This window comes from Rhinoderma darwinii, chromosome 5, assembly GCF_050947455.1.
Source record: "Rhinoderma darwinii isolate aRhiDar2 chromosome 5, aRhiDar2.hap1, whole genome shotgun sequence".
NCBI lineage: Eukaryota > Metazoa > Chordata > Amphibia > Anura > Rhinodermatidae > Rhinoderma > Rhinoderma darwinii.
Genome location: NC_134691.1, coordinates 185,258,204 through 185,280,775, shown reverse-complemented (window position 1 = coordinate 185,280,775; position 22,572 = coordinate 185,258,204). Strand labels below are relative to the sequence as shown.

Here is a 22,572-nt window from a genome sequence, read left to right as displayed (position 1 = left end):
CCATGGCCGGAGCCGTCAGATGGTAAGTCTGAACGACGGTCCGCAGCCATGGACATTACAGATACAAAGGAAGGCAGCACTGAAGAAATGCAGTTTGTTCACCCATAGACCGTGCAATGGTTTAGCCCCAGCATGGGCCTTTCTCAAGCACTGAGACTGCTGGGCCTGAAACGTTGCACTGTCTATAGGTGAATAAACTGCATTTTTTGGAGTGCTGCCTTCCTTTGTATATCTATCTATACATACACTGTAGAGCTCTGTAACAATTCGTCCTCTTCTCTCTACGTCACCCTGGATCGCTGTGAGGGGAGAGTGAAGAGGGCTATATAAACACACGACCGTGAACAAAATGGTAGTCAACAACGAATCAATTGTTCATTTTCATGCCTGTTTTGCATCAATGTGTCTCAAAATTTGAATCCATTTCCCGGCTGTGTGTCAGTTTTTAACCGCCATTTGCTATCCGTTTTTCATGGACGTTCAAAAAATGGGTGAATTTTATTCGTTTGGAGTTGGAACAAAAAACCCTCAGTGCCCATGTAGATAGTGACGCAATACCACTGTAGATAGTTCCACATTGCCCACATAGATAGTGCCCACTGTAGGGTGCCACAGTTCTCCCTGCAGATAATGCCCACATAGTGCAATACACAGTTCCCATAGCCAGTGTCCCCTGTAGATAGTGCCAATATAATGCCACAGTACCTATGTGGTACCTAAGTACCACAGTCACACCCCCTGTATATAGCACCACAACCCTGTAGATAGCAACATCCCCCCTGTATTTAGCAATATCCCCGCGGCAGATAGCGCTACCCCCCCCCCCCCTCCCGTAAATCGCACCCCCTTCCTGTAAATAACACCACTGTATCTCTGGCCGAAGGTTCAGCTCCTACAGGAAGCCCCTGATGTCTCTGTGGACAGTGACGTCAGGGGTTAACTCTAAAAGAGGAATCCCCTGCCAGAGCGGTGATTCTGCTCCGGGAGTAGCCCCTGACGTCACTGTCCATATATGGATAGTGACACCAGGGGCTTATCCAGTAGCGGATTTCCTGACACAGCCTGATCTGACACCGGGGATTCTGCTCCTAGAGAGCTGCTGAAGTCATTGTCCATATATGGACAAAGCGGGTATGCAGGGAACATTGCGGGTATGATGAGTGGAAGTGGGACCGCTGTTGCAGGTAGATATTGGGAAGTTGTTTGATAAAATGTAAAATTGGCAACACATGTTGAGTCATATACGTACAAGTAAAATTGAAAAAAGGTTGATAAATGTTGCCCATGTATGAAATCACCAGCTGTTGGACTTTTTCAACCGGTTCTCATAGAAATGGTCCACTGGGGACTTGCGTCTACTATATAGATTGTGGTGATATTTCTGTCTTATTAAACCACCTGTGCAATGTTTTTTTAGGACTAAAACATTAATTTAAACCGGACTGAGCTGCAGTACCAGACACATCCATATGTACAGACCAGCTGCTGTGTCTGAGTGAATACTGAACCGTGGCACGTAGCTTTGCCCCTTCATTCTAATGATTGGTGGGATATCTGAGGTCGGACCCCACTGATCAAACATTGATGGTCTAGCCTAAGGAAAGGCTATTAATGTGCAAGTCCTCAATATCACCTATTAGGATAACTAGAGGACTGGATTGGGAAATTGGTCTAGGCAATACTCTATGAACACAGATTTCTCTTGTCCTGTCTCTTACCTATACGGATATATTGTAACAAACTCTCATCTGTGTGAGCAGTACTACTGTCAGAACTATTTTTCAGCCACTGTATGGTGAGAAGAATATTTCCATTCATTGACAGCAGGTAAATATTGAAAATGATGATTTATTAGGGCACAAAATAGTTGCAAAATTTTTCCTTACACAAGACATAAGACTGGACCATAAGTTTATTGCATGAATTGTCTGAAGGACGACCGTAGTAGTTAATAAAGTATTGCTTAGATGGTATTCATTTCTTAGGATCACATTTAACATATGTTCCATTCCTTTTTTTTATCCTTTTTTTATTTTATACTTTTTAGGAGGAGTGGATTCCTATGGTTGTGATCTCTGGACATTTTAACAGTGTCCAGGATCTAAGGTGGGATCCTGATGGAGAATTTATAATAACAGTAGGCACAGACCAAACTACCAGACTGTTTGCTCCTTGGAAAAGAAGTGACCAGGCACAGGTATTTCATGGGTTTTCTAGAATTAGAAATTTATTATTGCTTTTGGGTTCATGTCCAGTTCTACCACAATAGTCGACTACGCTATTGATTCCGTCAAAACGACGGAGCCCTTGTACAACGGAGACAAACGGAAACCATTTGCACCGGATCCATCACCATTGAAGTCCCCTATGGTTTCCGTTTGTGTCAGTCAGGGTCCCGTTCTGACGGGAAGCTTCAACGGAATGTCAGAACGGGACCCTGACGCAGATGGGAACGAAGCCTTAGTGTAATGATGTTGGAGAGTTATACTGCCCTAGCCATTAAATCTTTTAATATTATTTCGTGTGAGTTGTTTCCTTGGGTTTACCCTATCTTAACACTGCTTGATTTGTGGCTGCGAGAAAAGTCTTTATTTATCAGGTTTTTTTATATAATGTGCTGAATAACTGTTTTATGGCTGAAAAATCTATTCAGTAGGTCTGTGAAAGAGCCAAGTTAGTTGCTAGGCAACAAGACGGCACGAGGGGCAAGTCGTCTACAACAAATTAAATGCAATGATGTGACTACTTTTGTTCTCCCAGGGGCCAACTCTGTTGCTCTGCAGTGTATGGTACTTTGTTATTGTTGTGCCCCATTAGCCGGAGCCTGTTTGTTGCCCTCTGTCATACAAACAATTAGCAGGTCATTCTAGGTAGCTGCAAGATCTTCTTTCTGCATTGGTGAGGGACGTGTAATGTTACAACGAAGGGGAATACGTGGGCAAAGGGGCACAATGCTCTGGTGAGAGCCACAGCCCCTTCATTCTTGCCATCATTAGCGGTCCGTATGCTCTGACTTCCTTCCCCCTTACCACTAAAAACGTATGTCATACCTCTGACATGGTCGCTTTTTTAAACTGGTGGTACGCTTTAAATCTATTTTTGGTTTTGAAATAATGTATAGAATTTCATATACTGAGGAAGGGTGCATGCATCTTTTTGATTGTTTTTCACTGTGTATGTAGTGGTTGTTTCATTTTTGGTTTTACTAAAATTGTAAAAACATGCAATAAATTTAACAGCATATTAAAGCCTCAAGCACACGGCAAAGCTGTACGGCTCTGTAATACTACATGCCACATTTTCTTTTGTTTTAGAGTATTTCCTTTGAATCTGTTTGAAAAATCCCTGTTTGAAATTGGAGGTATACAAAGGTACAGTATGGACCCATAGATTTCTATGGGTGACTGTCCAACACTGATCCGTAATAATGCCGTGTGCATGAGCCCTTACAGAGAACTCTGTATTGGTGCGAAAATATGAGCTGTTTATCATTAAGTTAGACCCCCACTCCTCTGGACTCATGAGCCCAGAATGAGCAGCCCAAACTCTGCTGTTGTGGGCATGTTTAGGTGGTGATTACTTATGGAGAGCGCTAGTTGAGTTTTCATAAATCGATCAATTCTACCATCTACCAACCTGCACTACAACAATGACAGCGGGAAATCTGTTCTTTTATTAAAGTCTTATTCTGCGTAGCAGGATTGCCATACAGAGCAGTGGGTGTTTTTATAACTAAATTATCAGATATACAGACTGGTTTGTGTTGATAGATGACATTTTTTTCCAGGCATTTTAAATTATTCAAGGTGGCAGTACAAGGAACTGAGTGGATCATGAAGTATTGAAAATTTAAAGAGTTATTCCTCTCTAAGACATTTATGGCATAACCACAGGATATGCCATAAATGATTAAAGATTCCGGGTCACAGCTGTAGGACTGCGGGCGCGGCTGTTCTGTAACTCCCATAGCAATCAAAAAAGAAAAAAAAAGTGTGGCCACTTCTCCATTGATTCTTAGCCTGGATGTGGTGGCCGCCTCAGGCGGGACAGTGGTTGAGTGAGCCCACTCTTGAGATGTGGGACCTACTTCTATCAGACATTTTTGGCATATTTTGTAGATGGGAATAACCCTTTAATAGAAAGTTTTACATTGCAAAACGTCTAATTCACTTGCTTGAAAATTGGTTGAACGTGGTAATAAGATTAATGAAATTGTTACAAACTCCGACCATTTCTGTTTTGTATGGGGGGGGGGGGGGGGGCATTATACTTCTGTCTTATATTACATGTGGATTTTTGATCTTCTCTAACATAGGTAACTTGGCATGAAATAGCAAGACCTCAGATTCATGGCTATGACATGCAGTGTATTGCCATGATTGGAAGTTTTCAGTTTGTATCAGGAGCGGATGAGAAAGTTCTCAGAGTGTTTTCTGCAACCTGGAACTTTATTGAAAACTTCAGTCGCATTTCGAATACATCAACGCACAGAATCCTTTTAAATGTAAGTGCCAGCACGCATTATTATGTTGTGTATTCAACGATTTTAATTTTGTATGTAATTATCCCAAAAATAAAGCACCGTGTTTATGTAGATATCCAAAGGTGGCAAGCCACAGGGGCCTTGGCCCATCAGTCCCTTTACCAAAGATCACAATAGAGAACAGCGGCACTCCAAAAGAGTGTAAAATAGGTATTTCTCTTTATTCACCCATTTTCTGACGTTTCAGCCCCCAACTGGCTTGAGAAAAGCCCATGTAAAGACTTAAACGTCACAACCTAGGTGCATAAAGAAAATACCTATTTTTTCACTTTTTTTGAGTGCTGCCGTTTTCTACTGTGATATCCTTGTAACGGGGTTGTTTCTTCACAAGCTTTAACCCCTTAATGACCTGCCTATTTTAGACCTTAATGGCCAAGCTATTTTTTACGTTTTTCCATTGTCTCATCCAAAGAGCTGTAACTTTATTTTTAATTTTTGCGTCGACATAGCTGTGTAAGGTCTTGTTTTTTGCAGGACAAGTTGTCATTTTTAATCGCTCCATTTTGGGGTACATAGAATTTATTCATTACCTTTTATTAACTTTTTTATTTGGGGGGGGGAGGGGGGAGTAGAAAAAAAACTGCAATTTCGTCACACTTTTTTGCGTCCTAAATTTACGACGTTTACCGGGTCGTTGCGATTGCAACGTTACCAAATTTATATCGATTTTTATTTTTTTTTATTTTTTATGTTTTACTACTTTTACATCGTAAAAACACTTTTTTTTCAAAACTATTTGTTTTTATGTCTCCATGTTTGAAGAGCCATAGCTTTTTTTATTGTTCCGCCGATGCAGTTGTCTGAGGGCTTTTTTTTTGCGGGAAGACTTGTAGTTTTCATTAGTACCATTTTGGAGTAGATGCGACTTTTTGATCACTTTTTATCACATTTTTTTTAAGGCAGAATTCAAAGAAAACGTAAATTTTTGCATTGTTTTTTTAGTTTATTTTCTACGACGTTCACTGTGCGGGTTAAATGTTGTAATAACTTTATAGTTGCGGTTGTTACGGACGCGGCAATACCAAATAAGTGTACATTTTTTACTTTATTTTGGTTTTTAATAATAAAGCAGTTTGTAAGGGGAAAAAGTGGGTTTTTCATTTATTTATTTTTTTTCACTTTTTTTTTTAAAACGAAACTTTTTTTTTTACTAGTCCCACTATGGGACTTCACTATGCAATTATCCAATCGCATTTATAATACACTGCAATACGTCTGTGTTGCAGTGTATTATGCCTGTCTGTGTAAAACGGACGGGCATCTGCTAAGCCATGCCTCTGCATCTGCTAAGGCATACACTACAAGCAGACCTGGCTGCCATAGAAGACACTGGCACCCGGCGATCTTATCGCCGGGTGCTGGTGGGATGAGAGGGAGCTCCCTCCCTCTCTTCAAAACAACTCCGATGCGGCGCTCGCTATTGAGCGCCGCATCTGAGGGGTTAAACGGGTGAGATCTATACTGATATCGATCTCTCCCGTTAGAGCAGGGATGCCCTCAGCTACCTCTGGTAGCTGAGAGCAGGGAGATTTAACTGCTCCCTGCTCTGTTATTTATTCCGATGCAGCGCCGTAAAAAGCCCTATGCATCGGAATAAAGCCCGTTAGTGGCCGCTGTAAAAACACTATGTTTTGGTCACTAACGGGTTAAGGTAATTCTTTTAGCATTGTGTTGTATGTAATTCCCTATATAGTTGTCAGTTGTATACAGACATTGTAGAGTTCCAGTTTCCATTGTCTTCTAGTAAAGGGAGACAATTGAACAAAAATAAAGAAAACCTTCCCAGTACTCTAAAATCACTTTTGTTGGAACTGGGCTAAAGGATGCCGACTTGTGCTCAGATGGTTTGAGGTGTCTATATAGTAGTAAGTAAAAAATGAAATATTCCACCACGCATGTGCCCGTTGTAGTGAAGCATTTCTTGACGTATTTAGTTCTAAAACATTAACCCTATATAAAATAAAAATAAATTGATAAAATTGCTCTCTAAAAAGCTAAACTATAGCTCTAACCCCAGAATGCTGCCTGCCATCATTGTGAAACACCTGGAATGGTAGAAGGCAATATTTTGTGTTAGGATAAGATTACACGTGGTGTATCCGTAAATCACACTGAGAAAGGCTTGGACACTTTGCAAGTGCCATGGGCCCCTCATTTTGAGGATGTATGTCTTTGACATTTTTAGAAGGGACATTAAGGTTCAATATGTCTTTAATTTAAGAGTTAATGTAATGATGTTGGAGTGTTATGTTGTCATCCGGATACTCATAGCCATAGAAAATCATTGACTTTGCTACTTTATCATGGGGTTTCCTGTACCACAGTGGGGAGCAACAGTGCAGTCAGTGACCAGTGGGTAGTACCTGTCACTAGGTCATATAAGTTGAACTGACCTGTATAGTGCGGTCTGTTGATTCCAAAGCTGTTTTTTATATTTTCCTGGACCCCTCCTGCTCTAGAGATATGGCCTACTGTTGTGTTGGCTCCCTATATGCTAATTTGCTGTAGTTATCCAACAGGGTGGAGCTAGAGGTAGCCAAAATAACAGGGGGTCATATCTCTCAAGTAGACAGTGGTCAGTAAACCAATTCAACTTATGTGACCTCGTGACAGGTTCTTTTTAAGGGTATGTTTTGTCGCTTAAATCTTTGCAGCTGAAGAAATCTGTCCCATATTCAAATATATGGAACAGATTTTTGCAACAAATCTGCCACATATACTGTCCCCCACTTTCACCATCTCTCACCCAATTGTTCTCGAGAAAAGGTTAACTTGACAATAATCCATTGAGTTGTGTTGTTACAGCAAAGCTTTTTGGATAATGGTGTGTGTGTGTGTGTGTGTGTGTGTGTGTGTATATATATATATATATATATATATATATATATATATATATATATCATAATTCTTAGGTTTTTGAGAGGTGAAACTCCTACTTGGTCTAAATGTATCCTTTCTCTGACATTGGATTCTGTATAAGCCCCCCAAACTAATAGGTGGTAATGATTAAATAACCCCAATGATTCTGTGATGTCTACAGTGGATTGGTAATGCTCCTACTGATGAGATTTTGGTGTTGAGGGTAATTCATGTCCTGTTATGATTGGGTTTCTCTTGTTCCCTGTATGTAATGTTATGTGGAACTGTCATAAGACTTCTTCAACATATTTCGAATCTGTCTTTACAGCGGTTTCCTATTTATATGATAAACATAAGGGAAGATTGGTTTCCGTCATTCTAAAGGGGCTTTAACACAACAAACTACACCAGTGAAATAAATAACAAATGATGCTCCGCCAACAAAACTTCTTAGCTTAACCCCTCTGACATAAGCTCGGCACGGGTGTCCTGTGCCAGCTAAAGCGGGTGTCGGGCTGTCTAAAGACTGACGGGCGGGATCGATTTCAACATCGATCTCACCGGTTTAACCCCTTGGATACGGCGCTCAATAACGAGCGTCGCATCCAAGTGGTTTGGGTGGGAGGGTGCTCCCTCTCTCACCCCATCGGCACCCTGCAATCGCAGGGTGCCAATGGCTTCTATGGCAGCCGCGGCCCTAACAAAGGCCCCCAGGTCTGCCTGTAGTGGATGCCTGCTAAGCCATGCCTGAGGCAGGCACCTGCTAGGTCATATCAGTTTTACACTGACAGGGAATAATACGCTGCAATACAGAAGTATTGCAGTGTATTATAAAAGCGATTAGGAGATCGCATAGTGAAGTCCCCCAGTGCGACTAAAAATAAAGTTAACAAAAAGTTTAATAAAAGGTAATAATAAATAAATGTAAAAAAAAATTAAAAACCCACTTTTTCCCTTCTAAAATACTTTAATATGAAAAAATAAAACATTACACAAATTTGGTATCGCCGCATCCGTAACGACCCCACCTATAAAGCGATTACGTTATTTAACCTGCACGGTGAACGACGTAAAAAAATAATGCCAGAATTGCTGTTTTCTGTTCATCCCGCCTTCAAACAAATCTGATAAAAGGTGATCAAAAAGTCGCACATACTCCAAAATGGCACCAATAAAAACTAGAAGTCGTCCTGCAAAAAACAAGCCCTCATACAGCTGCATCGACGTAAAAATAAAACACTTATGGCTCTTAAAACATGGCGGCACAAAAACAAATAATTTTGAAAAAAGTGTTTTTACTGTGTAAAAGTAGTAAAACATACAAAATCTATATAAATTTTGTATCGCCACAATCATAATTACCCACTGAATAAAGATATTATGTTATTTATACTACACAGTAAATGGCGTAAATCTAAGACGCAAAAAAGTGTGGCGAAATGTATGTTTTTTTTTTTTCCCAATAACCCCCCTTCCAAAAAAGTTAATCAATAAATTTATATGTACACCAAAATGGTGCTACTAAAAAATACAACTTGTCCTGCAAAAAACAAGACCTTATACAGCTATGTCGACGCAAAAATAAAAAAGTTAGGGTATGTGCACACACACTAATTACGTCCGTAATTGACGGACGTATTTCGGCCGCAAGTCCCGGACCGAACACACTGCAGGGAGCCGGGCTCCTAGCATCATACTTATGTATGATGCTAGGAGTCCCTGCCTATCCGTGGAACTACTGTCCCGTACTGAAAACATGATTACAGTACGGGACAGCTGTCCTGCAGAGAGGCAGGGACTCCTAGCATCGTATATAACTATGATGCTAGGAGCCCGGCTCCCTGCACTGCGTTCGGTCCGGTACTTGCGGCCGAATTACGTCCGTAAATTACGGACGTAATTAGTGTGTGTGCACATACCCTTATAGCTCTTGGAATGCGACGATGGAAAAACGCAAAAAATAGCTTGTCATTAAGGTTTCAAATGGGCTGGTGATTAAGGGGTTAAAGCCATATACTTGGAAGCCATTCTCCGATTTTCTAGTTTGATGTTCCTTGACTAGAAAACTTTAATACATTAAGATTCACTAGTTCCTGTTCCTTCTTATACAGTATCTTGGCTGTGAACCAGCTTAATATCTATTTCCATGATGTCACCTTGTAAAGTGATTACTGTCAAGCTTCTTACATATGTGACTACCCATTGACCTTCAAGTTTAATTTGCTTAATTTACTTGCCTAAATTGTTTCCATTTGTTTAAATTAAAGTAATTGAAAATTGAATGTACAGTTCAGGAGGTAACCATTAAAGAATTGATGTCATAAGACCATATGATACGTTATAATTCCTAAATCTTGTGAAACTCAATTCCTTTGCCGTGGTAAATAAATGATGTGATCGAATCCACTTTAGGGCCTTTACTGCATCATTCTTTCAGCATGGAATAAACCAGAAACGCTAAAATAAACCCCCAGAATGTCATCAAACCATTTATTAATGGCATAAAAAGAAAAAAGGCAACAGCCAACACATTGTGACACCGCTGTCACGATCCCTGATCAGCCCTTCTATGTGGAACTTATTTGGACACTACTAGAGTCTGTACACCAAAACTATGTATTCCGCGTTCGTGTAGTAGACTCCGTTTTCCAAAATACATCACTATACTACTGAATTTCAGAATATAAGGCTATGTTCACATATGTGTTGTTGTTTCCGTTTTTGTGTTCCGTTGTAGGGCCAGAAAAACGAAAGTAACGGAAGCTACTTAGTCCAGCATTTTTGGCAGAATCTGCGACGGAGACTCCTAAAGTAGCCTCCAATGCAGATGTGAACATCACTTTATCTTTGAAATTCATTTTACATCTAATGTACGTACATAAGTCAATGCTAATCATGGGTTACAGCCTATATTATAGCCCATTCTCATCCAGAGCTGCATCCACAGTTTTGCAGGCGTCAAAGCTTAAATTTCCCAGCATTCCCTGCTGCGTTGGTGTTCAGCGTTTGCTCTGGTAATTTGCATTCTTTATAAAGTGCACAGTGCAGTGATTTAGTAAGGGAAAGAAAAGAGCAGACTCTTCCAAGAAAGCACCACGGAGCATTGCATTGTGGTAGCTCACCTGTTACAGGTACTGACTGGGGTAGCTAGAATAGTGGATCACCTAGGGCGAGATTTAAAATAAGGCTCTTCCTTTTAGTTTTTTAAATTCTATAACCAATTGGACAAGGTGTCCGAGTGGCTGATAATGTTCTAGATGTCAGGGTACAATGAGTGTTTTCCTTTAGTCCATTGGTGAGAGAATAGAGGGAAGTGGCTGATTCAAGACGGTGAACATTAACCTGGAAAAGGATCTTCAGGACCCGTCGGACCCGATTACAGATATGTGGCAGCAGAATAGAGAAATACAAAAGGTGAAGGAGTAGAGAGCAATGGAGTGTATGTATTGTAAACTGAAATGCTAGGCATTGGGGAGAAGAGGGGGTGACGGGGCAGTTAACTAAATGATTGATCATCTGAAATCTATCATCATGAAATTCAGGGACCTAATTGGGGAGGGGCATTCTTAAAACCTCTGCTTAGCGTACCAAGAGAGTTTTTCCTGCCCCTTGGTGTCGGCCCTAGTGTGTGTTAAAGCCCAGAGCTCTATTTAGGAAGCAGACAAGCTTGTTGCCACAAACCTCTAACACATGCTGTAACGTAGAATCAGTACAAGATATATAATAAAATGTAGAAAATCACCCACACGTGACCTGTTATTTTGCTTTTATTAATCTTTTTTCAGTAGCTTGCATTAAAACTGTTTTTTTGATGATGTGCACTTTAAAATACTTTTATTGCTTAGGGTTGCTAAGCATGTACTCTCCCTTATTGTTAGGTGTCGAAAATAAAATCATCATTTGTTTCCAAGTGAAACAGTTTTGTACACTATTGATTTTACACTTTTGTGCTATTGCAGGACTACACCAAATTTCCAGAAGGTGCTACTGTGCCCGCTTTAGGTTTGTCCAATAAAGCAGTTTTTCATGGTAAGATTGATGTTTTTATCCTTAAGAGGAAAGCGCATGTGTTATTGGAGAAGCCGGTTTCCGTGACAATAAAAATCTGCATGCCAGATGTAGGGATTTGAACATGCCCGATCCTTTGTTTTTGTGGGAAATAAGCTGCTGCTAGAAGAATCTAGCAGCGGCTTATTCCCCTCTGCCCATTAAAAACAGGCATGCTCGAACAAGCCGTGCGTGCTGGGATTCAGGAAGAATAGATGTTGCTGTGGATTTCACTTACTCTATTTTTACGGCAGATTTTCACAGGATACCCAACTGCAAATCCCCAAAAATTAGAAAGCACCTTTATTCTTCACATAGAATATGTAAACTTTTATATTTCAAATATCTGCATCACATAATTGGTTTTAAGGGATTTTCCCAGAATAAACAACCGCTGTCTGTGTATGAAATATATATATTTTTAATTTACTCACCAATTCTTGCTCGCCCTCTGCTCTCTGAATACAATTGTGAATGATGAGTTGTAGTAACATAGATTTGTCACCGCAGTTGGCTTATTTGGCAGCAATGGTGAAAACAATATGGATACAGGGCCGGCCTTAGGTTGGATGGCGCCCTGTGCGGGACTCTCTATTGTCGCCCCCTACACAAACCAGAGATTAACGTTACTGCAGTGTCCTGATAATGAATACACATGATCATCCAGCCTGGACGTCATGTGTATTCAGAATCCTGACACTTCTGACTCTTTTCTTTGAGATTTCTAGCACGGGAAACGAAATCTCGTGAGATTTCGGAGGTAAACGAGATTTTGTTTCCCTTGCTGCAAATCTCACAGAAAAGATTCAGAAGTGTCAGGATTCTGAATACACATGACGTCCAGGCTGGACGTCATGTGTATTCATTATCAGGACACTGCAGTAACGTTAATCTCTGTTTATGTGGCTGCACATCGCTGCTGTGTAGATCAATGGAGAGGAGTGTATGATGCTGACTGGTCACTGATTGGTCAGCGTCAGACACGTAAACACGCCCAGTTAAAAACACAATACACGCCCAGTTGGACATAACGAAATAAAAACGCCCAGTTGTCCATTTCAAAGCTCATTTGCATATAAAATAGCTCATAACTTGGCCAAAAATGAACGTTTTTTTTAAAAAAAACCCGTTACTGTTCTCTACATTGCAGCGCCGATCACATCTAATAGGAGATAGGGATTTCAGAATCTGGTGACAGAGCCTCTTTAAGTTACGTCACTATGGATAAGATGTCCTCACACATGATTGCTAGGTTCTCTGCTGCTTTCTATATACAGATCGTCACCGAGTACAGGCTCTGTGGTAAAAGGCCAGAAATATATTAACCCTTTTACAACCCAGCCATTTTTCATTTTTACGTTTTACTTTTTCACTCCCCGCCTTCCAAGAGCCATAATGTTTTTATTTTTTCCATCAGAGCTGTTGCTTCGATTAGCACCATTTAAAGTACCATATAATGTACTGGGAAACTGTCATTTTTTTATTTGTGGGGTGGAATTGAAAAAAGCGAAATTGCTCCATGTTTTTGGGGTTTTGTTTTTACGGCTTTTACCGTGCGGTAAAAACAACTGAACTTTATTCTGCGTCTCCATACGATTACGGTAATACAAAATTTATTTAGCTTTTTTTTTTTATATTTTCCTTCTTTTACAAAGAAAAAACTATTTGTTAACAAAAAAATTGTATTGTTTCACCACATTCTGAGAGCCATAACGTTTTTAGCTTTTGGTCGATTGAGCGGTGTGAGGGCTTATTTTTTTTGCGGGACGAGCTGTGGTTTTTATTGGTACCATTTTTGGTACATACGATTTTTTCATTTCATTTTTTTAGTGCTAAGGCGACCAAAAAACAATGATTTCGGTGTTTTAATTAATTTTTTGTACGCCGTTCACCGTGCGGGTTAAATAATGGTACATTGTAATAGTTCGGACTTTTACGGACGCGGCGATACTAATTTTGTTTTATTTTTTGCTTGAGGAAAAATGGCGAAAGTTTTTTGTTTTTTTTACTTTGAATATTTTTGTATTTTTTTTTTTCACTTTTTAGAAATGTATTTAACTTTTTTTACACATTTTATTAGTTCCCGTAGGGGACTTGAACGAGCGATCGTTAGATCGCTGGTGCAATACACTGCAATACAAATGTATTTCAGCATATTGTCATTTTTACAGGCTTCTGCTAAGCCATGCCGGAGAGCGTTTGCTCTTTCATCGGCTGATCATTGCCCTGTTTAGACAGGGCAATGATTGGGAACGTGCGTTTATATGGACACTCGTTTGCTTGATAATTGGCCTGTGTAAAAGGGCCTTAAAGACAAAACTGCATTTAAGTACACTTGGGTATGTCTGATATCTTTGGCAAGGAAATTACTACCTTAACTATTACCTCCTTTAATCCAGGCGATTTGAGTACACCGTCTGTTCAAGAAGAGACCTTCAACAGTGCATCTGATCAGTATTCTCAGCCTTATTTCCAGCCTCATGTCCTTAAAGGTCAGTCAATAATCCCTATTCTTTAAAGAACATCTGACATTATGTCTTATGAATTAAGTGTTGAAATTTTTAGTGTAAAAACTTCAGGATCCCAAAGAAATCCTATGGTGCATATTACCAACCTAAAACATGTATTTTATGCAATGAAATTATGCACTCGCTGTAGATTACCTAGTAGGCCCCAGGAGTTCCTTGTGTCAGAGTACCTTATGCTGATGGCACCATCACATGGGACTGTATGCTCAGAACTAGTATACCCCCTAGTCATCAGCTGCTAATAGAGAAGCAATAGAGTCTAATAGACTGATGTAGTTGTCCTGACGGTCTACAGTTACAACACCAGGATCGGGAGATCAGTGATGTCTCTGCAGACTCTGAGAGGAAGCTGAAGGAGATGTGCTGATCACATTCAGCTTCCTTCCCCGCAATGTTCATAGAGATCAGCGCTGGGCAGCGGATAAAGTAGGCTCTGCGGTATGATAAAACAAAGTGCTTTACATGCTCTCTGCCCAATCATTTAGGAAATGGTCTGGGGGAGCTGGCACCGTCCCCTTCACTCCCAAGCCTCTTGACACAAGTGTTCTGCATCCTGCACTTTGGATAGAAACCAGGATACCAATGTCAAGGCCTTCCAATCAAAGCTGCAAGACCAGTTTGCACTAATATTGTTGACTTTAACTTCTGGTACATTGTATAAGTGCATTGTAAGCCACCCGTTCTTTGTGGATTTAAAAACACATCTGTCATTATTTAGTCATCCTTTTTAAGAAAAACTCAACCTATGTCAACCTATTTGTCCTGGTTGATTGACCCACATAGGCTTATATAGACTGAAGCTTGTTTTAACGTCAGTTTGAAAAATGTCTGACCTGCTATAGCTCTCAGTTAAATAGGCAATGCACGTTGAAAAAACGTTGCATAACTTAATAGTATAAGCGAATATAAGAAACTTTTTGTAATATATATTTGTAGAGAAAAATATCTCTTTCTCTACTTATCAGGCCCGTTACTAACCATTCACTCATTCTGAATTTACTGCTTTCTCCATAAGACAGACTCTCCGCTCACTAAATCAGGTTACAGCTGCCCATAGAATCCTACGGAGAGGGGAGGAGGGAGCAGAGTGAGAGAAAGAGAGGCACAGACACTGCTACATATTCTAGTAAGACGCTACACTGCTCATTCCTGCTGTACGACAGTCTCCTCCATGCTGCTGCAGCTTCTATATATAAGTGATAGAACAGGGGAATCCTGCTCTCATATCTCTATGTGTGCAGTGTATAGGAGACATGATAGCAGTTAGGCTTTACCCACTACCTTAGAGACATTGAGAATTAGTGAAAAAGCCTGCAGAGGGGAAAACTGCTAAAAAAAAAATCAGAATTCAAGTCCTATAATGGTCAGAAATAGTGTTACACGTCAAGTACACAAATGACCGCTTATTCTGAATGAAAAGTCATCTGAAAGTTTAGATACACCTTATATGAAAATGTTATTCTTATATGAAAATGTGTATGTGTGACCCCAGCACTAATGTGCCTAAAATAATCATTTTTTTTCGTTGCAATACTCACTACTGATCTGGAATATGGATTTCCATGTCCGAACAACCACATCCTGACGCCACCAGGCACAATGCCAAGTGTTGTATGTGTAAACCACACTACGTTTCTTCTGCTCCATAGTCCACTGGCATTCTAAGAAGTAATAAATCATGTTTGACAATCAGTTGAAATTTGGATTTCTAGAATGCCAGGAGAATGCATCTTGCCAGCTGTAACGTTTAGTGGCACAGGAATAATTCTATGTTGTGGAGCTTTATGGTTTGTGTTGTGCACTTCAGTTCCTGAATTGGAATATAAGCCAGTGGAAACCCTTCTCTAACATCACCTCCATACTAATGCGCACGATTTTGAGATGAGATGACTAACAATCACATACAGATGTGATATTCAGTTTTTTTTTATATGTGTTTGGCCATGTAGCTTACTAGATATTATTACCACATACAACGGATCTGTTTTTAACCCTGCACAAAATGTATGTGTCCTGGATTGGGACTACTATCCTTATCATGAGGTTTATATTTACATCACTCAGAGTTTTAATTTGGACAGGTACCCATGCAGTGAACATGGGAAGTTGGCTCTGATCTGTCTTCTCTCATTATTAGGCAGAAAGTATGACATCACTTCAGTGCTCACCATTTCAATAAAAATGTAAATTAAGCCCTAGGTCCAAAAGAGACCCTGATAAGCTGTGTTATGACATTAAATGCTCTTGATGTGGGACACGATTGCTTAAATGTTATGTTTTGGCATGTGATCCCCAAAAAATAATAGTTAACTTAAGCTATCTACCTTAGAAAGAGCAGCAGGGACTGCTTGATATCTGTGCAGCTAACTGGCCTTAAAATCCAGAAATGTTTCAGTGGGAAGACCGTGTCTGGTCAGTGCGGAGCCTCTGCCGCCTAACATCTATTGTATATAAAGAGATCCTGTATCTCAATCTCCTGCTGCAAGTTGTCTGAACTTCATGCCCAGAAAGCAGCACTGACATCTCCTACCTCTGAAATGATGAGTAGAAATAAAGTAAATGGTCATTTTAAAATAAATAGTAAGGGTTTTATGATTGGTGAGGCCGTAAAGCCCAAAATTAGATTTTTCCAGTGGACAACAAACGCAATGAAACATACATAAAATTAAAGTTAGTTGGTGGTCCAACCTCTGTAACCCCCACCATTGCCTAGAAGGGTGGTCCCCAAAACTCAATTTTAGAAAAAAAAAGTGAAATGTACCATCATTCTCCATAGGGATGAATGGAGAATTCTCTCTCCAATGAGAGAATGTTCTTATTTACATCCAGATCCTGAAAACCTCTACAAAACTTCTCTCAGTTTTGGGTGTGCTTCAATGTATCTAGTTTTAACAGTCTGGACTCTAGGTTGATGGCTTTTACCTACACTGATCATTGGCCATTACCAAAGACAGATTTGTGCTGCTGATGTGTCTAGCTCAGAGTATTACCTGGACTGATACTCACAAAATGTGGATTTGCTGCAATGTAAGACTATGTGCATATTTTGTGTTGTGGCTTACTTTCATAACCGACACCACAACGCTCTGCCGGATCTGTCGTTCGACATAAACAGCTGGCGCCTGACGGACCGCGTGGTGTTACAATGGGCTCTTTTAGGTTCCAGGGTGGTTTCCATCATTTTGACGTGAAAAAAGAGCTGCATGCAGCCATTTTTCTTCCATCAAATTTGGCCAAATATGAGTAGAGCCTTTGACGCAGATATGAATAGAGCCTCAGGTCTGTATGGGGTTTTAGCTTCTTATGTAAACAAGGACGTTTTCCTTCACTGACTGCAGGATGGTGAGGAATTTAAATTGATGTTAAAATGTTGGATTACTTTTCATTATACAATCATTAGGCTTTAAAGAAGGGTAGTTTTATAATTATCACTACTTTTTGTGGATATTAAACTGTTTTGACATTTCTAGGTAAGCAATCCCCTAATACCACCGAAGATATAAGTACAATAGTTTGCATTGTTTGGCAAAATTACAATTCGTAAATAAAATGTCTTCTCGGCAGAGCCCCCTACAGAAGATCACTTGTTGCAGAACACACTGTGGCCTGAGGTTCAAAAGCTGTAAGTATTCCCGTTCAAGTCAGTCATTTGTTTATTAGCATTAGGAGTATTGAACCATTATACATGGTGGTTCTGGGTTAATATCTAATACCCCTGGAGGTCTATGGTGCTTTCATTCTTGACACGTAACCATTTATGGTATTTATATTATTATATATTACACTAATATAGAAAACCCGTTACACAGGTTTTCTAGTAAGAGGAATGCAGTGGTCTGTTAATATATATAAATGCTCCCCATAGCTGCACCCACATAGTATAATGCCCCCCATAGCTGCCCCACACAGTATAATGCACCCATCTCCGCTCCTCCCACAGTATAATGTCCCTCATAGCTCCCCCCACACAGTATAATGCCCCCCATAGCTCCCCCCACACAGTATAATGCCCCCCATAGCTCCCCCCACACAGTATAATGCCCCCCATAGCTTCCCCCACACCGTATAATGCTCCCCATAGCTACACCCACATAGTATATTGCCCCCCATAGCTGCCCCACACAGTATAATGCACCCATCTCCGCTCCTCCCACAGTATAATGTCCCTCATAGCTCCCCCCACACAGTATAATGCCCCCCATAGCTTCTCCCACACAGTATAATGCCCCCCATAGCTGCCCCTGCAGTATAATGCCCCCCATAACTGCCCCTACACAGTATAATGCCCCCCATAGCTGCCCCCACTCAGCATAATGCTTCCCATAGCTGCCCCCACACAGCATAATGCTTCCCATAGCTGCCCCCACACAGCATAATGCTTCCCATAGCTGCCCCCACACAGCATAATGCTTCCCATAGCTGCCCCCACAGTATAATGCCCCCCTCCCTCCCATACAGAGTATAATGCCCCCCATAGCTTCTCCCACACAGTATAATGCCCCCCATAGCTGCCCCTGCAGTATAATGCCCCCCATAACTGCCCCTACACAGTATAATGCCCCCCATAGCTGCCCCCACTCAGCATAATGCTTCCCATAGCTGCCCCCACACAGCATAATGCTTCCCATAGCTGCCCCCACACAGCATAATGCTTCCCATAGCTGCCCCCACACAGCATAATGCTTCCCATAGCTGCCCCCACAGTATAATGCCCCCCTCCCTCCCATACAGAGTATAATGCCCCCCTCCCTCCCACACAGTATAATGCCAACATATGTGCTGACCAAATAGAAAAATAATAACATACATACTTACCTATTCATGTTCCCACGACTAGTGGAGAATCCTTTTCCTCCTCTGCACTGTGCTCCGCATTCTGTGAGCGGCTCGGCGAAGGAATGCGCGATGTAGTGACGTCATCGCGCCTGTCTGCACCGAGTCACTCCCATCGCACAGACCGGAGGAGGAGAAGGATCCTCCATCTGGTGGGGGAACGGGGATAGCTAAGTATGTATGTTATTATTTTTCTATTAGGTCCGTACATATGGGGGTATTATACTGTGTATGGGAGGGAGATGGGGGTATTATACTGTGTATGGGAGGGAGATGGGGGTATTATACTGTGTATGGGAGGGAGATGGGGGCATTATGCTGTGTATGGGAGGGAGGGGAGCATTATAGTGTGTATGGGAGAGGGGGCGTTATAGCTATGCCACTAATCACTCACATCTCCTTCAGTCTTCTGGCTGTGGGCGGTACTCTAAGTGGGCGGAGCTCTATGTGAGCTTCGGACACCACGTCCTCTGTTTTATAATAGATTTTTTAGGCTGGAGCAGGGGTTACTGGTGGTCTCAGTCTGCGTTATTTAGCTATAATTTAATTTTAAATATCAAATCAGTCCAGAATTCTTCTAAAGGTCAGAGCTCTGTTTTTGTTGTTTTTTTTATTTTTATAAATCACTCCAAATCCGCTGGTTCCCTTCACAGATTCTTAGTGTAACGAGATAAATGTTGTCTTCCTATAGTTGCCACTAGGGGGAGCTCACGGCTTATGGATTTTACAGCTCATTAAAGTCAATAACAAATTCATATTCTGTAAACCTTTAACTGGAATATTTTTCCAGGCAGTAGGACACCACCTAAGTGGGCTCCCGGTAGGTTGTTAGTATATTCGGTGGGGCCTACATTTGAAGTCAGGAATAATAGATAATGTTTTCCACTCACTTTGACATTATTGGACTGAAATCTAAGTTGAATGTTTTTCTAAATGTGTTCGTCTTACTTTCCAGGTATGGACACGGCTATGAAATTTTCTCTGTAGCTTGTAACAGTGCTAGAACAATCATTGCTTCTGCGTGTAAGGTAATAATAATAATTCAAGTCTCCCACTGTATAAGCACATATCCCATTTGTATATTCCTGGTATAAATAGAAGACGTTAGAATTTATTCTCCCAGGTTTGACCCACATTCAAACTCCTTCCCCCTGTTTAGGCTTCCAAAAAAGAGCATGCAGTAATTGTCCTGTGGAGTACCACAAGCTGGAAGCAGATCCAGAGCCTGTCTTTTCACAACCTGACTGTCACTCAGATGGCATTTTCTCCCAATGACAAATTCCTATTAGCAGTTTCCAGAGATAGAAATTGGTCCCTGTGGAGAAAGCAAGAGGAAATTCCAACAGAGTCAGGTGAGCGGCAGATGGGCCTGTGTGCGCTCGGCTAATTGCTTGTCCTGCCCAATAAAATAAGGTAAAATGTGTCATGTGTCCATGTTATGACTGTTATGCCAAGTTTACCACGTCATTGGCTTCTTAGATAGGATATGTGATGTATTCATTATTTTTTTTAATTTTGATTTATTTAGCCCACGTAGGTCAAGTGCACCTGATCCATGATTACGGGTGCTGACGGCCGCGGACAGCCACCTGCATTTGCGGGCCGTGCTCCCATATAAACTATGGGAGCATGGTCCGTAAAAAGCAAAAATTAGGACATGTCCTAACTTTTGCGGAGCCTTTCTACGGCACGGACGCCTTTCCGTCAATAGAAGTGAATGGATCCGTAATTACGGACGAGTTCTACGGTTGTGTGCATGGGGCCTAATACAATACCAGAAAAGTTAATGAGATTTCAAGAAGTCTCCTCTACATGCTGCAGAATTTTCCCGCACGTAAATTGACCTGCGGTGCATATTTTTAAATCCACAGCATGTCAATTTATCTTGCATTTCCGCCTCAGAATTGTATCCGACAAGTTTATTTAAAAAAAAAAAAAAGGCTTCAAAATCCGCATCATAAAATCGTACTTATTTCCCTATCAAAATGTAAAAAAACGCATCAAAAACGCACCGTGAAGTGTGGATTTTACCTGCGGAATTAACTGTGTTTTTATCTGCGGTTTTGATGAGGATTGACTGCCCCAAATTACGCAATGTGGGCATGTAGCCAAAGTCGTCTAGAATAAGAGGTGTTCTAAACCATATGGCCACACTCCGGCATGACCTGAGCACCTCTACATGTGAACTTTTAGGGCTTGTCCACACGCTGCGGAATTGCAGCATTTTTTCCAGCTGGAATTTTGGACAGAAAAAATGCAGCAGAATACAGCAGCATCATAGTGGATTCAACAAATCGTATCCACACGCTGCGTAAAAATTCAGAGCAGAATTCGACCTGCGGTGTGTATTTTTCGGACCGCAGCATGTCAATTCTTGCTCCGGAAAGTGGCAAGAATTGCCTTGTTTTTCAGAGGAGATGTCACCATCTCCCAGCATTGTGAAAAACGCAGCAAAATACGCACCATTTTCTGCCGCAAAAACCGCAGGAAATGGTGCGTTTTTGCAGCAGCGGAATGTCTGTCTTTTTCAGGGGAAAACCCCTTTAAGTGCTACACTATTCCTTGATTTGTATTAACCTCTAATATGAAGCCAGTACTGTGCTTTTCATTGCTTGTTTTGTAGGATTTATTTGCCAAAATAGGTCATAGAATGACTGCATTTATCATCTTAAAAACCATTCTAATGTACGCATTTTGTAAGTACGGTAATTTTATGGTTTAGGCTGGGGCAGAACTGTTATGTATGCTGTGTGACTTTTGCACTTTATAGAAATACCTCAGTCACTTGGCTTCTTTTTTTTCCAACTGGAGAAGAGTCCTGCCACAAAGGTGTATTTGTAAGTTTACACAAGGGCATTGTCCTATTCTGAAATCCCTAAAATAACGTTATTGTAATCCGAAGCAGCAGCACCAATAATAATAAGCCTGCGGGGCTGTTGTAGATTAACTCCTTAATGACCGGGCATGTTTGTACCTTAATGACCAAGCCAGATTTGTCAAATCTGGTATGTCTGACTTTATCAGAGAATAACTCTGTGAAAGTTTTGAATATCCAAGTAATTCTGACATTGTTTTTTCGTCACATGTTGTACTTTATTTTAGTGGTAAAAGTAGACTGATACGATTTGCGGAAATTAATTAAAAAATAGAGAAATTGAAGAAATTTTTTAAAAATTATCATTTTTCCCTATTTTTAACTGCAATATGTCACATATGTACATACATACTGTACAATTTTTTTAATTAAATATATATTTCCATCTCTTAACTCTATTTTGGCAGCACTTTTGAAAAAAAATTTTTTTTTTTTAGCAATTTGGAAGACTTACAAGTTTAGTAATCATTTTATACATTTTGAAGTACATTTTGTTTTCCTGCACCAAGCCAGGTTTTCAGAGGCTCATAGGTGTCAGAATGGTGGAAACCCCCACAAGTGACCCCATTTTGAAAACGACACCCCTTAAGGTATTTATTAAGGGGTGTTGTAAGTATTTTGACCCCACAGTTTTTTTGTAAGAATTCATGCAAAGCAGGCGTAAAAAAATATAATTTCACTTTTTTCATAAAAGTATCACTTTGAAGACCGATTTCTGTGTAAAGTGACCATGAGAATGAAGAAACACACCCCAAAATATATCACCCTGTTTCTCCTGTTTTCAAAAATGCCCCCATTGTGACCCTAATGCATTGCTTGGACACACGACAGGGCCCGAAAGGGAGGGAGCACCCGGAGGCTTTCAGGACTCATATTTTGCTTGAAAA

At 40.7% G+C, this 22,572-nt stretch overlaps 1 protein-coding gene across 3 annotated transcripts in view; it reads left to right on the top strand.

The window, feature by feature from the left end:
- Positions 1-22,572, top strand: part of ELP2 (elongator acetyltransferase complex subunit 2) — an 88,632-nt gene that overhangs the window by 50,820 nt on the left and 15,240 nt on the right. For 2 of the 3 annotated variants that reach the window (XM_075828492.1, XM_075828494.1), the window contains 7 exons: positions 2,048-2,197; positions 4,316-4,504; positions 11,362-11,431; positions 13,849-13,941; positions 17,542-17,599; positions 19,766-19,838; positions 19,970-20,162. In XM_075828492.1, the coding sequence (XP_075684607.1) occupies positions 2,048-2,197; positions 4,316-4,504; positions 11,362-11,431; positions 13,849-13,941; positions 17,542-17,599; positions 19,766-19,838; positions 19,970-20,162 (826 nt within the window). The remainder of the gene's footprint in view (positions 1-2,047; positions 2,198-4,315; positions 4,505-11,361; positions 11,432-13,848; positions 13,942-17,541; positions 17,600-19,765; positions 19,839-19,969; positions 20,163-22,572) is intronic. The other variant, XM_075828493.1, reaches the window with a different exon arrangement.